Source organism: Heliangelus exortis, chromosome Z (genome assembly GCF_036169615.1).
Source record: "Heliangelus exortis chromosome Z, bHelExo1.hap1, whole genome shotgun sequence".
In the NCBI taxonomy this organism is placed as follows: Eukaryota; Metazoa; Chordata; class Aves; order Apodiformes; family Trochilidae; genus Heliangelus; species Heliangelus exortis.
In genome coordinates, this window is record NC_092454.1 from 30,729,974 (window position 1) to 30,746,496 (window position 16,523).

At 35.8% G+C, this 16,523-nt stretch overlaps 1 protein-coding gene across 4 annotated transcripts in view; it reads left to right on the forward strand.

Moving 5' to 3' along the window:
- MFSD14B (major facilitator superfamily domain containing 14B) overlaps positions 1-15,860 on the forward strand; it is a 34,084-nt gene extending 18,224 nt beyond the window's left edge. For all 4 annotated transcript variants that reach the window (XM_071730277.1, XM_071730276.1, XM_071730278.1 and 1 more), the window contains 8 exons: positions 539-653; positions 2,385-2,603; positions 3,568-3,681; positions 5,515-5,586; positions 6,325-6,437; positions 7,367-7,464; positions 9,245-9,402; positions 13,964-15,860. In XM_071730277.1, the coding sequence (XP_071586378.1) occupies positions 539-653; positions 2,385-2,603; positions 3,568-3,681; positions 5,515-5,586; positions 6,325-6,437; positions 7,367-7,464; positions 9,245-9,402; positions 13,964-14,167 (1,093 nt within the window). In that variant the 3' untranslated portion in view covers positions 14,168-15,860. The remainder of the gene's footprint in view (positions 1-538; positions 654-2,384; positions 2,604-3,567; positions 3,682-5,514; positions 5,587-6,324; positions 6,438-7,366; positions 7,465-9,244; positions 9,403-13,963) is intronic.
- The last annotated feature ends 663 nt before the right edge of the window (positions 15,861-16,523 follow it).

The following is a 16,523-nucleotide window of genomic DNA, read 5'->3' on the forward strand; positions in this document are numbered from 1 at the left end:
CTATGAACCTTAGAATATACTCACCACAAAAAAATATAACTGCTGCAGACTAGATTTCCTAACTTTTTGATTTAAGTAACTTTGAAGTCTTAACTGAGTAGAATTGACTTGGTTTCAGTTTCATTTACATTCATTGTGAAACTTGGGAGGATTACAAAGAGAATTCTTTGTACCCAAGTGCACTCAGAATTCAGATTCCAAAACATTATATATGGTAGTTCTTTCCTTCACTGGTGGAGAGGTTGAGTTATAAGGTGGTTCCATTTTGAGAACTTGGTTCAGCTTTGATGTGAAAATGTATAAAGTTACTGTGACCTGAAAGGGCCACTTCTTCATTTAGGCTGAGGTAAAGTAAGCAGTAGACTATACAAATTAAAATGCTGTTATCCAATACTTAACAATGTTTCATCTTCAGTCAAGGTCTGTGGTAGTTTTGAAGACACTTCTCAAAGATGAAAACCAAACTTGCTTAGTAAGAAAATTAGTGAGAAAAGGGGTCTTACTTTAAACTTTCTAATTGTTGCTTTTAAATCATTAGGTGGTACTTCGCTATGATTTCGGTATCTGGAATCTTTTCTGTTACTTTTTCTGTAATATTTGCCTATGTAGCTGATGTAACACAGGAACATGAAAGAATTACAGCCTATGGACTGGTAAGATATGCTAAACTTGAAAAAAAAGGTCATATTATGACCTTTGTATTGAATTTGTGTTTTGATGCACAGATTGTTTCCTGCTTAATGTAATGAGGCTGATACAGAAGGGAATGAACCATGCATCAAGGCACCATGTTAGATCATAGGAGATTCAATTTAGACTTTTTACTATTGCACAGACTGCTCAGTGCTCACAGGAATAGAGTAAGAATTTGATAACTTCACCTGCATAGAGAATGTTGTTAAAAAAGCATAATTTAAGTTTTATAAGCAGAACAAGAAATATTCCTAAAGACAATGCAAGCTTTTTTTAATATTTGATCTGTTGATATCTTTCAACCACCCTTAAGTTGCACTTTCAGTTTATGTGATTTCTTTCAAATACAGTATGTTTTTTTCTATAGTCAAAACAGGCAGGAAGGGTGAAAATGCATAATGTGGTGTTTTTAATAACTAAGACATGATCTTTCTTAATCAACAAGACAAAAAATAGCTCAGTAAGCGGAAACTGCCTTTCCAGTAATAATATAATTCCTGTTTAGTTTGTTTTTCTTACTGTTTATGTTGCTGTAGATTTTGGAGGCCCATTGTTAGATGTTTTGAATGTCATTTTTCTGTGCTACTATTTTCACTGTACAGATATTTGTAGACTGGATTCTTGGTTGACTGGACTGTACTGTACTTCAAGCTCTTAGGTTTCCCTAAGCCTTGGGACTGTATGGTTCCAACCTTGAGCGTATTGTAGCAGACCACAAAACAGGTTTAATTGGTCTGGAATTCCCACATTTCTCTTCTATATAAGGAGGACCATAAGTATATTTGGAGCCTGTATTTGCCTGCCTACAAACAGATTTTTTTGTTTACAGAAACAGCTTGATCTAAAATTCTTATAATGATACATGAAAGTGTAGTTATTTTGAGGAACTATATTTCTCTTTCTGAACAGCTTGTTACACCTTTTCCTAAAGATTTTTTCCTAACTATATAATATGGTATAAAGCTAAATTTCTAGCTTGTGTTATTCTTCTCTGAAGTAGTTATGCCAAATGTTTATATTTTGGGGGAACTGGAAAAGACTTACAAAAGCCCAAACAAACTAACCTTTTATGATTACTGTTATAGTGAAATTTAACTACAGGACTTGATTTTTCATCATGTTCTGCTGAATGTCAGTATAGTAAGTGATCTGTTTGTAGCTGAATGTCACAACAACATAGTATGAAGCAATACAGGATTTGTTGAAATTGTTATCGTAGATAATGATCTCCTACTTTGCTGTGTTGTCTAGTGATAGCTATGTATTAAAAATGAAAATGGTTAATAAAGGCATTATCTCTGTGTATTACCCTGAGTGCTGAGGCTCAGGTTCACTTAGGCTGGTATTTGGATATGTTGACAAGTTTTTCAGTGAAATCTCATCACATTCATAATTGGAAGACAACATTTAATCTCTTTGAAAGAAAACAATTTTCCTTTGAGCAAACTCGTACTTTGATTGCAAATTGTGTCTTGCGAGGTGGGCTGTGGAGGAGGAGAGACAAACTTTATTTGGATCCATATTTACTGTCATAATTTTTAATTTTATTTTTTATTTTTTAGAAAACCTCTGTGTTGTTATTTTAAAATTGCACTTCTGGGGAGGGATGGTGGTACACATCAAGCTACTTAATTTTCCTGAAAAATCAGAATAGCCACTTCAACAAGTTTGTAAACTGTTCTTGTGCATAGGTATCTGCCACCTTTGCAGCAAGTTTGGTAACTAGTCCTGCCATTGGAGCATACCTGTCTGCCAGTTATGGAGATAACCTTGTTGTACTGGTGGCCACATTGGTGGCTGTTGTGGACATCTGCTTCATCCTGCTAGCTGTACCAGAATCTCTGCCAGAAAAAATGAGATCTGCTTCATGGGGAGCTTCTATATCATGGGAGAAAGCAGATCCTTTTGCAGTAAGATGCACTTCAATACATCATAAATAAATAATTGATCATTAACTCATAATTATTTTCCTCTTGTAAACTAGAGAAATCTATAATCCTATTGGTAGCTTGGCTGTTTCGTATACCAAAATATCTGTTATTCATTCTTGCACAAAAAGATCTAGCTACATTTAAAGACCAGATCCAAACCAAACTCTGTGGATTAAATGATTCTTGAATCAAAACAATATTTGGTGTAAAATCCAAAGGGAAGATGCTTTACTTTTCTAACTTACTCTGTTTATTATAAGAAAAATAATGAATCTTTACACTGCTACAGACCCCCAAACTTGATATTGAATGGATCTGTGAAGCCTGATTTTTCTACAGTCATATATAGGAAAGCTTAAAACATAGTGTGCAGTCTTACTAGTAACTTGTTCATACTTAGATACCTTGTATTTCTGTTACGCTGTGGTATCTTAAGAGTGGAAAGACATTATTTTTCATGTGATCCATCCTTCTGGAAACTGGTTGTGAATATTGATAGACAAGTGACATTCTTGAATGACTGCAGTTAAAGTTTGTTTTCCATGGTTTACTTTTTGGCCATACTGATTCTTACTATGGGTGAACAAAGACAAGAAATGTACAATGAAAAATACTCATGATTTGGGAAGAGAAGCAGTTGTTCTGGGCCTATATTGTTTGTCAACATCTTTCGGAACATATTATGGAGAACAATTACATCCCTAAATATTTTATTATGTTGTTTTCAGTTAATACTTGGCACCTAATGTTAATTTAAAACATTAAAAAAACTTGCAGAAGAATCAGAAACCACAAATCTTATGTAACAGAGATTTGTTTCTAACTTAATGTTCAGCTTAACTGTAACCATGTGTGGGGGTTTTTTGTTTTTTTTATTTGTACCAGTGAGTAAAACGGATTTGAAAAAATTAATCCCAACTTGTTTTGTTTATTTGTTTTGCAGTCTCTGAAGAAGGTTAGAAAAGATTCTACAATTCTCCCAATTTGTATTACAGTGTTTCTCTCCTATCTGCCTGAAGCTGGCCAGTATTCCAGCTTTTTTCTGTACTTGAGACAGGTAAGTGTTGGTTTCTTCACATCTTACAAAGGATGTTTAATTAACTATTCCCTAAGACCAGATTCTTGTTGAAGGTTGGCTCAAAAAGTGCTTTCTGGCAAAAGATAGCTTTAAAAAAATAAAGGCAGAGTACTTTGCTAAGCCAACTAAATAACAATTGTCTCCTGATGCATAAACCTTGCCATAGCTTGTATTTTGTTGGTGCCAGTCAGCAACTAAGCACCACAGAGCCACTTGCTCATTTCCTCTTGCTGGGACAGGGGACAGACTCAGAAGAGTAAAAGTGAGGAAACCTTTGTTTTGAGATAAAGAAAATCTAGTAGGTGCAGCAAAAACTGCACATGAAATAAAAGGAAAACAAGGAATCCATTCACCATTTTCCATCAGGACACAGGTGTTCAGCCATCTCTAGGAAAGCTGGGCTCCATCACCCATAATGGTTGCTTGGAAAGGCAAGATGTCATCACTTCGAACATCCATAGACAGGGCAGATAGAAAATACAGGCTGGATCCAGTAGGCTGAAGCCAAGAATATGAGGTTCAACAAGGCCAAGTAGTGGGACCTGCACTTTGGTCTTGAAAGCCCCAGGTAATGCTACTGATGCTACAGGCTTGGGGAAGAGTGGCTGGAAACTGCCTGGCAGAAAAGGTCCTGGGGGTGTTTGTCGACAGCTGGCAGAATATGAGCCAGCAGCATGCCCAGATAGCCATGCAAGTCCAAAGTGTCCTGGCCTGCGTCAGAAGTAGTGTGGCTAGCAACACTAGTGAAGTGATTGTCCTCCTGTACTCTGCACTGGTGAGGTTGCACCTCAAGTACTGTGTTTCATTAGCCTCTCACTACAAAAAAGACTCGAGTTGCTGGAGCAAATCCAGTGAAAGCAACAAAGCTGATGAAGGATCTGGAACATAAGTCTTAAGAGGAACATCTGAGGGAACTTGGAGAAGTCTGACGAGAGACCTTACTTCTCTCTTCAACTACCTGAAAGAAAGTTGAAGTGAGATTAGGGCCGATCTCTCTTCCCTAGTGACAAGCAATGAAACAAGAAGAAATGGCCTGAAGTTGCACCAGGGAAAGTTTAAATTAGATGTTAGAAGACAAGTCTCTAAAAACTTCTCTAAAAAAAATGGAACAGAATCCATGGAGGTGGTTAAAAGATGTGTATATGTGGTTCCTTAGGCAGAGTTAGATTAATTGTTTGGCTCAGTCATCTTAGAGGTCTTTGCCAACCAGAAAGGTTTTCTGACGGACCCCTTTTCCTCTTTCTCCCTCCAGCTTTGTATGCTTGAGGTCATATAGTATAGAATATCCCTTTGGTCAGTTGGGGTTCTCTGTCTTCAGCTGTGTCTCCTCATAACCTTTTGTGTACCCTCAGTGTACTCACTGGTGGGTTGAGAAGCAGGAAAGACCTTGACTCTGTGTAAGCACTTAGGAAAAATACTGAACATCCTTGTGTTCCAACGCTGTGTTCAGCAAAAATCCAAAACATAGCCCCTTACTAGCTAGTATGAAGAAAATTAACTCTGTCCCAGCCAAACCCAGCGCACATGTTGGTTAACGTAACATTGTTGGTTAACATTCAGTAGACCTTTACACCCTTGGACTACTGAAGTTTTTATGTCTTGAGATGGGATCTTCCTTACTGAAGAGCAATTGTGTTTGTGGGAGGGGACAGAGAATTTCCATTTCCGGGTGCCTGACTTTTTCAGTCTCCTTTTTCTGAGACAGTTTTTGTTTTCTTATCTAGCTTTCTTGCTTGTTCTTGAACAATATGATTTCTTGATGCCACTTATTGTATTTGGCATTTGCTTTATGCATTATTTGCTTCTTTTCAGATTATAGGTTTTGGATCTGCTAGCATTGCAGGCTTTATAGCTGTGGTAGGCATTCTATCCATAGTAGTTCAGGTAAGTTTAATTCTTTTAAGTGTTTTCTTAAACATTACAAACTGAATTCTGAAGCACAGTCTTCTGATTATTAAGCTTGTCTATAATATACTTACATGCTCTAAAATATCAGTGTATCATGCATTTGCTAAAGGTTTTATTAGTATACAGTCTGTATAAATGTCTTGCTTTAAAGCTGCTTTTCTTAGAAATATTGGTTCTGAGCAGCAGAAAATGAAACTAAATTTGCTGAGCTTAGATCATTGAGTTTACTGGAACTCTGTGTTTAAATAGTTAGAAACAGGACATTGATTACTTAGTGCAAGACCTTCTGAAAGCGAAATGTTTAATTTTAAGCAAAACTCATGCTACTTGCAACTATTCAGCTGGCTCATCCTACCAAACTTGGGTGCAAATGATAAAGGTGCTGATGTGGTCTGTCCAGGTTTACTTAGGCGCTGTATGGAGGCTGAGGCCTTTTTACAATCGAAACAGATATTGGTATTTAATGTCCTTATAGAAGGCAGCACATATGCTTCTTGATGTCTTGAAGTAGAAACTATTAGTTTGTACTAATATCATCAAATGCTGATATGGCTAGTTGGCGTTTTGGACTTAATACAGAGAAAGTAAGAACACATAGTGTGAAGTCCCTCAGCAGTTAAAAGATCTTCTGAATTACTCTGTGTAGAAGGAGAAAGTAGTTCAGCAGTCTGGATTGTGAAAAATAACTTTTACATGAACCAATTTGTTTTGCAGACAGTGTTTCTCAGTATCTTGATGAAGTCAATAGGGAACAAGAATACAGTTCTCCTTGGCCTTGGCTTTCAGATCCTTCAGTTGGTTTGGTATGGTTTTGGATCTCAGTCTTGGTAAGCACACATTTTCATAGGTACATACCTGGTGAGGAATGGAAGATGTTTTTTTCAAGAAATTCTGCCACTTAGTTATGTTCTCACAAATATTTATATGTTTTATATATGTTTCTTATGTTTTGTTTTACACTACCATAATTTAGCCTGTATTTTGCCCATGTAGAAATGATAGAATTTTCCAAAAATGTAAGTTGCAGACAGCAACAGTTCTTTTGGAATAGGAGTCTTTGCACCATTTTGTCTACTGAGTTTTATATCTACTAATGTGGCTAGAGCGTTTCTTAATTCACAAGCCAGTAAGTAGTACATTATCTGCAGTTAATTCCATTAGATCCATTGTAATGGGTTACCTGCACCTCCACACTTTTTAATTTTAATATTTATTTTTAAACTTGCCATTCTATTACTATATTTGGTCTTGTGAGCTATCTAGAGCTACTTTTGTTGGAGGAAGTGTCTGTAAGTAAAGTGAAATAGAACCATAGGATGGAACAGCTTTTTCTTTACAGAGTTTGTCCTACTGTGACAGAGATGAATGCTTGTTCTTTATCAGACCACTTCCCAGTGAGATACACAAGTTAGAGAACTGCCTCACCAAGCCACCCTGTGAGATTGTTCTTTTGTATAGCCATTGGAGAGGGAAAGTCTGTGCATCATTTCACTCCCACTCCGTTCTTTGCCTCTACTGTAATAGCTAGTGTAGAATGAAATGTGCTTATGTTCCAACAACCTCAGGATAATTTGTGGAAGAGGATCAGTAAGCAGGCTCTGACCTTGTAATTTTCAGTCTTTAGATATTTCAATAAGAGTACTTTTGAAAGGGCATTAAGGCTTAAATGAGAATACCCTTGTGAACCTTTTTGGAGGGGTAAGGAGTAATTATATGGGAAGTTTCATTTTTAATTTAAATTATGCATTTAACACAGGATGATGTGGGCAGCAGGAGTTGTAGCAGCAATGTCAAGCATTACATTCCCAGCAATCAGTGCTCTGGTTTCACGAAATGCAGAATCAGATCAACAAGGTGAGCACCACATGAATTTGTGTTTTGGTATCAGGCTGCTTTCTTGGATGACTGTCTAGAAAGCAGAATACTTATCTAGGTATACTTTTCAAATATGTTGATGAGTATTGAGTTTCTTTGGTACTAGCTGTGGATGTCCACTAGTCTATGTAGAGAGGAAGGAGTTGCAGAAATTTATCAAATTTACACAGTGAAATGGATAATTTTTTTTGGATAAGCTATTTCTCACGTAGTTTCACGTAAAGCAACAGAAACTACTACTACAAAAGCAACAGAAACAGATGTGGCAACTGTCATGGGTTTTTCCCTCTTCTTTTTATATTGAAAGTATGGGCTCTCAGTAGATAATGAGAATTAATATAACAATGCTACCTCCTTAATGGAAATTGAGATCACATTTTACCAGATTAATATAAGCCTATACAAGATGTTCTTCTCTGTGTAGAAAAGTTGGCCCTATTTGTTACAATACTTTGGGTTTTTCAAGAATAGAAAAGGAAGCATAAGTAAGTAGTTGATCTGAGAAGACAGGAAAAGTCATTGGTTTTGATGTGAATGGGAAGGAAAAATCAGAACTTTTTGTTTAAAATTTAGTGAGGAAATCATCATGGTGTATAACACTGATGTATCATAGCTGAACTCTTTTAAAATATCTTGTACATACAATACATACAAATTGTAAGCACCAGTCTTTTTTTAACACTCAACAACTTGAAGTTAAATAATCAGAGGTACAGTTCTAGTAGGTGGAATTCTTTTAAGTTTGAAAGGTATTTTACATGGTTTCTTACATCCTTTCTCTGTTTTTAATAGACATTTAAATGAGTTTTAAAGGTCTTATTTCCCATTTATGTCATGAAATCAATATTTTAGTTAACAGAAGTAATTGATCTTTTGGTTTACATGGAAGAAACTACTAGCTCAGGCATACAATTTCCAGAGTGAAATTTTGCCATCTAGTGGCACAAAGATTTAAAGCTTACATGTCAGCATTTGAAGAAAAAGCTTGGGTAACTTCTTGTTGGCATATTTTCTTTCCTTCCATTGTACAAGTTACTGCCTTAAGAAGGAAGGGGATATGCAGACTATGAATATTGTAAAAATAGTGTTTTGTAGAATACTGATCTGTAAGATTGACAACACTGTAAATTCTTTTGACACAGTCCTTTAATGAAGTTGAGACAGAAATACACCTATAGAACTTCAATTTATCAAGCTTTTAAAATAATCTGCTGTAAAATGCAACCAATCTAATAATGGGAATTTACTAAATTTACTGCCCGGAAAAAGTTACTTGATACTTAAATAAATCATGGTTTTAGATTGGTGAAGGGAAGAAATCTGTTACAGATTGTGCATACTTTGCCAATAGCAACACTCAAGACATAGATGCATTACTCTAAATTTAACTTGAAAATCAATTGAGCCAGTACCACGCTTTATGTCTGCCTTCTTCATTGTAGGCTTTGTGTGAGTTGGGAAGAAATCTAACAGAAAATTAGAGATGCACATAAATTTAGTCACTCACATGCAAAACTCGCATCACTTCCAGCAGCATGCAAGTACAGTGACTACAGTCATGCAGAAGATTATTTTAATCCAGCAAAGGTGTCTTCAGTGTATTTCTGAAGTTCTTGGTATGTAGAAATAATTGAGATGAGCTATTTTGGAACAGCCATTAGAATACATTCAGAGCTGTTGGCTCTGAGTGTTGCATTCTTCGTTAAAAAATAAAAAGATAAAATACAAAATTGAACTCTTATTTTTGTTTCTTCACTAGGTGTTGTCCAAGGAATAATAACTGGAATAAGAGGTCTGTGCAATGGCCTGGGACCAGCACTGTATGGCTTTATTTTCTTTCTCTTTCACGTGGAGCTCAACGAATTGCCACCGGATCAGATTTCTGAGAAAAAAGCAACGCAAGATCCCAGTGATGAGGTAAGTTTGAAATCTGGTGTGATGTTTGCAGTGTAGAAATCTTAGGGATAAAAATCTGTCATTTTTGGTTGGTTCAGAATCTTGATACCTAATTCTTGAACTACATAATTCTCACATGCAAGCTTTATTAAATTATTACAATAACTCATAATTTTAATTTCATAGTAAATATTAAAAATTACAGTAATAGCAGGTTTGGCCTCAGTGTTCTAATGGAATCAGTTATCTTCTTTTGATGCAAATCTGAAAAGACAGATGTAATAATGAATTGCAGTGAAACATGAAGTTTTTACAATAGGAAGGTAATTTGTGGGTATTTGGCAAATTTTAACAAGTTTATCTTTGAACCTCACAACAATAAGTTAATTGTTCACATACACAACAGTTCAGTACGCAATTGAGATACATTCCTTTTTCAGTGAAAGTAACATTGCAGTTCATCACCTTTCCTTATCTGTATGAACCTTGTAGGGGACTGAAAAGTCCAGTGTAGACAGCATTTCTTTGGAACTCCCTTCAGTCTTTTTTTGTATATCTTCCATCTTTGATTGAGGTCTGCATTTTTGTCTGCTTTGTTCTTTCCTATTTGACTTCAAAGATAACAAATATATGCTCACCAGAGTTCAGAGAATCTTATGGACCCTTTTTTGTTTTTACTTTGATTACTCTGACCTCTTCAGCTACAATTTAACTCTTTTTTCAACATGCTAAGAACGAACTTTTTGGTATGGTGGTGATATCTTATCACTAAGCTGATTAAGATGGACACCGGGGTAGCTCTATATGTAAATAACTGAACCTACAGTGATGTGCTCCATAATTTGCTCAAGCAGACTAAGTGGAGTATTAGAGTAAGGGGGTAAATACACTCTTTTTGTTGTAGAAAAAGGAAACTGTAGTAAAATATGGAATAAGCTTTATAATGATTTCAGATTTTCAAGATCTTTTTTGTACTTCCTCTAGTTAAAATTCTTCCGTGCACTCAGCCCTGATGAGGCCACAGCTTGAGTCCTGTGTCCAGTTCTGGGCCCTTCAGTTCAGAAAGGAGATTGAGGTGCTGGAGCAGGTCCAGAGAAGAGCAAGGAGGCTGTGAAGGGATCCAGCACAAGTCCCGTGAGGAAGGGCTGAGGGAGCTGGGGGTGTTCAGTCTGGAGAAGAGGAGGCTCAGGGGAGACCTCGTCACTCTCTACAACTCCCTGAAAGGAGGTGGGAGCCAGGGGGGGGTCGGTCTCTTCTCCCAAGCAGCTCTCAGTAAGACAAAAGGGCATGGACTTAAGCTCTGCCAGGGGAGGTTTAGGTTGGATATTAGGGAGAAAGTCTTTACAGAGAGGGTGATCAGACATTGGAATGGGCTGCCCAGGGAGGTGGTGGATTCTCCATCCCTGGAGGTTTTTACCAAGAGACTGATGTGGCACTCAGTGCCATGGTCTGGTAACCACAGTGGCAGAGGATTAAGGGTTGGACCTGATGATCTCAGAGGTCCTTTCCAACCTGGATGATTCTGATTCTGAAAATTTTGCTCCTGAACTCTGGTTTTTAAAATACTGAATCATGGAAGCTTTTCTTGGGGGCAGGTTACAAGTAATGTCAGTATGTTCTGTCACTTTAATAGTATCCATGTGATTTTTTACTTTTTTTTTTTTCTGAATTGTAGCCCAGATGTATGACAGTGGAACACCTGAATGTTCCAGTAAATTATAGATGAGTCAGAACTTCTGTTGTGGAGTTTTGTACAGCTTGTGGTAGAAGTAATTCCTTCTCTGAAACCTAATGTATGAGCTGCCGTCTAAAATAATGATTTTTCTAAGATGTAATTGCAATTAAACTGTAATTCAGATGTCCTTTCTAGAAAACCTACTTAATAAATAGGCAGGCATTCTTTAGTTAGCAGTACACCAAAATCAGTAAGTATTTGCATAACTAAGATTCCTTTTTATTCCTATTTCAGTGTGGTGGCTTTTATGTTTAATTATGTATGCACTCATAAGCTTTGTTAAATGTCTGTAATTTCATCTTTCTGTGCTAATCGTTACCAGGTACCTAACATGTGAAACTTACTGAGGAAAATAAAAATACATTTATTTGAATATAGGGATTTGTAGGAAAAAAAATTAATATTGTTATGGGAAAGAACTCCACAATTTAAATATTTTATATTTTTAAAAGTTGATCTAAGCAAAGTGAATGGAAGTGGAAACCAGGGAATGCATGAGGTTAGATACAGAAATAGGTAAATGTGTAGTAACAGAAAACACTGGGATTCACAAGGTCCAAATGCAAAGTACCTGTCTCTTAATTTTGTTTAGTGTTTTAAATTGATAGCTAGGAGCTGCTTTATATATGTACATGTTTGATTTTTTTTTTCTTGATTTTATTAAATGCTAATAAATGTTCACTAGTAAGCATTTAATAACAAGTTTAAATGTTCAGGTATCTTGTTTTCAAAAGCTACTGGATGCCTGTGAAACTGCAGCTAACTCTTAACAATGCTTTTCACAGACTAAAGCACTTTTTTTTTTTTTTTTAATGACACTTAAGTTTGTTTTCTACTCCTGCTTATCCAAAGCAATGAGTCTAGGAACCAGGTCAGGAATGTGTGTTACAGTTCTCAACCTCTATCAGACCTAATGTGTTGTTGAGGTGAACTAAATACAGTTTCTTTGTTTCCACTTCTGTAATACTGGGGGTACTGCAAATTCAGAAAATAGATTTTTAATTTTTACCAGAGATAGATTATTTTTTATAGGTGTTTTAAAAATTATTAATGGGAAGGATAAGTTTGTGTAACTTTTAACACATTTTACATTGAGAGAAAGTTGTCTTTTTCCATTTACGAAAATGCTGAAGTTAGTGAAAGCTGATTATTGTCATAATTTAGTATTGCACCTCTCAGAATTAAAACCTTCTGTATTCACTGATGGACAAAGTACTAAAATAATTAGATACAATGTCTGTCTAACCTTTCATAGTTGAACAGTGGTGACTGGAAAGGCTGGGTGCAGATTTCAGTCACTTAACCTGTAGAAAAAAAATGGAAAAGAATACATCCTAGTGGTAATTTCTGGTGTTTTTCTAAACAGAGTGAGCTTAATAATTTTCTTTTTTTCTTTACTTGCCTTTGTTAATTTCTGTTACTCTAGGGGCTACAAGAGTAGGATTTTACTGAATATCTTTTTTTTTTCTCTCGTAAGTGGGAGAGCTGCAGTGATTCTCTTCCATCATGTTTAAGAAATATTGTGTGTATGCTTTGCAGCGCATAAATAGTGGAAGTTAAGCATATCTGTCTTAATTTCCATTTAAGTAGTTGTTTTTGGAGCTAAAGAGTAAAGAGGCTTCGGAGAGCCTAAAGAGTAAAGTGAAGTTGCATCATTACAGTTACCCATAAGAAACCCTTAGAGCAAATAGTGCAATTGTAAGCTGTGTTTAGAGAGTCCTGGTAACACTGGGCAGTGCAATTAGCACAGACTGCTCTTCCAAACTTCTTACTCCCTTCAGTGAAATTGCGAGAGTGGAATATTCAAAAGCTGCTCAGATAAACCAGCTGTTGCATTACAAACAGAGGACATTAATTTATGGGAGTTTATTACATTCTTTAAGTACTCGTCACCTGAAAATTTAAAATTTTCAATAAAAATTCTGTTAATGTGATTATATACTCTAAGTTTAGAAAAAATAGGCCTCTTGTCCTGTTACTGTGTGCTTAATTTCAGCTGCCTTCCTACCTTATATTATAATAATTTCCCTGCATTTCATTTGGTAGAAAAAAAGTACATTGGATTGATAAGTTTTATCTTCTGATTTTTATTTAGTGTTACTTGACAAAAATACAGAAAAGTTCTTTAATTAAAAAAAAATGTCTTGGTTGTTGACACTTTCTTTTATAGGTCTTTGTCATCAAACCTGGGTGATTTAAAATAAGTCTTAAAATGTTTCTGGTGCTTATTTTTAATTCTGGTTATAAAAGTGGATAGTTGTAGTTTTAAGTTTTAACATAAGTTTCTTGGAAGCAGGGAAGAATAACTTGAAACATCAAGTTGGTTTATGTGCCAGCAACCTGTCTCTGCAGTGAGAATGGCAGGTACTGCATTGCTTGCTGTTACTTTACTCACCCCTGTAAGTTTTTTGAAGAGTGTTTATATAGCTAACTTGATTCTAAAGTATTTCAGCCATGGATGCAAGTGGAAAAAGTTAAGTTAAAGATTCATTGGGTATTTCAACTTCTGAGCGTTGGAACAATATCCTATTAATCTTCATAGGAGTCTTGCTGATTTAACAGACATGCTCCCCAAGAAAAAAAAATGCAGAGAAGCATCAGTTGGTAGTTGGTAGTTCTGTATATGTTTCTGTTTTTTAGATCAGTGTGTAAATCAGATGAGGAATTTTTAGGAATTGTAGATGGATAAAAGTCATGCTGCAGTGCACATATAAACTTTGTCTGCATAAATTTGGTAGTCACTGTGAATATGTCTCCCACTATCTCCTGCCTTAATGATACAGTTCTTTATGAAGAAGTCAGTGTCTGAAGTTTCATGAATTCTTCAGTATGTTTGTTTCCCCACAGAAAGCAATAGTTCCTGGTCCACCTTTCCTGGTTGGAGCTTGCATTGTTCTTCTGGCTTTTCTAGTGGCATTATTCATTCCTGAGCACAGCAAAGCCAGCAGTACCAGAAAACACAGCAACAGCATCAGCAGTACTCTGAATAACAACCTAGAACAAAGTAGTGAAGAGGACGTTGAACCATTGCTGCAAGATAGCAGTGTATGAAGACTGACTTCTGAGAGGACTGGAATAAAGTCGTTCACCAAATTGCAGCCCTGTAAGCTTGATGGGATGTGGAGTGTCTGGCCTCTGAAAGGAATGCAGCTGTGTTCAAGGGAAGTTCACATGCTTGAGATTGATACCTTACTCACAGGAGGCTTTGTTTATCAGGTCACAGCTTGGTATGAGTCTACCCAATATTGGACTGCAAATGCTGTGTCAAATCCTGGTGTTGGGTAGAATACAGACATGATGGATTATTATTTTTAATTTGAATTATGAGTTCCCAAAATTGTATGTAAGTAATCAGGTTTGAGACTTAACACTTTCTTCCACCACTGTTAAAGGTTGTTTTGCATTTTTTATGCCTTTTATCTGCATGTATGACACATGTAGGCCTCAGAGTGTGAGAGAGACTGATACAATTCTGGTATTTGAAGTAGTGGTTTTCAGTAAAAGTAATTGCATTTTCTGAAGACATGTACTCAAATATTATTTATCTCCAAGAAGTTCACTGGTTACAAGAAAGCACTGGGATAGCTTCTGGGGGTGTATGATAACACATGACAGTCATTAGTCATGAACAAAAGGTATATTGAAGTCTTAAGCCCACATTCCAGAACACTCAGTTCTGAGTAATTAAAGCAAATCTGGCAAATGCTTTGCTGATTAAAAAAATGGATTTGTATTTATAAAATGAACAGTGTCAGAAATGTGGGCACTCCTGACTTCTGAGGCAAGAAAAACAGTGGGTACAAGAGTAGTTTACATAAAGAAATATGTGTATTTATTGCATTTTGTCACCTTATCTGCCATGGGAAATAATCTTTCCTATTAATTCTTTTCACTTCTGCCTTAACTGCTACTTACTGTTCAGTCATTAATCATATTTAGACTTTGTATCACTGTCTTACCCACTGAATCTCATGGATACATTAATATCAAATTCCTTTCTAAAAGATGCTTTAAAGGAGATACGATTGTGCTAATTTTTAGAGGCATTTTGGGAGAAATACAGATTTGTATGCATTTTGCTGCAGTTTAAATGGACCATTAAACCCAACTTTAATGAAGTGTTCCTGTATATATCAATATATGTAGATACATGTAAGGAGTTTTAATTTTTCTGGGTGAAATGCTGTGTAAATCATGTATTTATAAATGTAATGAGGGTACTGACAGATACATAGTTTTTTAGAAGGGCTATGTATTGACTGCATAAATTTTAAAAATATATATTTTTGAAACTTCCATGTTGAGGAGAAATAACAAACCTTTTGTACTATGCAGTTTGTTTTTTAAGTTAATATGCTTTCTAATGCATAATAAATCTGTATCTTAAGCTCTCTAGGTTTTACAAGTTTTCTTTCAAGTTCACTGTTGTGCCTTCTCTGCTTCAGAACAGAAGTGGTTTAGTCCTTTTACTGGATTACAGTACCTGAACTCCTGTTGTACTGATGTTTTGTGTCTGTGTCATTGAGTATAGTGTCACAGCTTGAGGGGGCACAGACTAATTTTATGGTAACAATCATTTCTGAGTCTTACCACCAATTATTGTTAAAATTCAACTAGTGAGTTTCTGTCTTCCCCTGTGTCGATCTGTTGTACTTGCAGGCTAACTGGAAGATCTTTAGCTTCTGTATTTTTTAAGAAGTGTACTGAAAATCCAATAAAACTTAATTTAGAAGTTTTTTTAAAATGTTGGAAAACTGTTTCCAAGTTCAAGTATGAAGCGTGAGAGCTTTTATAGGTGCACTATTTTTTCTCAGCAAAATTACATTATGGTGGATTTCCAAACTTCTGTTTTCAAAATGCTTTGTCTATAAAATGAGTTTCTTTAAAAGTCGTTATTTCCTCACTCGTTAAACATCACCTTTACCTTGAAAAAAGTAGCTTAAATGTTTTCATTTTTCTAAAATAGTGGCCTAAATGTCATGGTCCTAACAGGCCCATTTCATCACAGAACCATTCAGCAGATTTGTAATACTTGTCTTTCTATGAAAGGAAAGTAAATACTCATCTTCAACTTCTTTTTCAAGCACTTCAACTAATGAACCTCATAATTATCACTCCCCATCTCCTTCCAAAGTATTGTAAAGATTCAAGTATTGACTTGTTTCTGTAAAGCTAACTATATTGACAGCAACTTGCAGCACTTGGTGTGCTTCTGGGTCTAATGATGCACAAGCTTATGCATGAGTGATCCAGTGAAAGAATTTCACTATTGCTGTATCTGAGTATCACTTCACCTCAGATGAATCTGATAAAACTTGTAAATTTTTGTCTTCATATCCTGAGCAGTTAGTTTTTAAATGTCCTACTGACCTTGATGCCTTCATACTATTATTGACTAACACCTTAA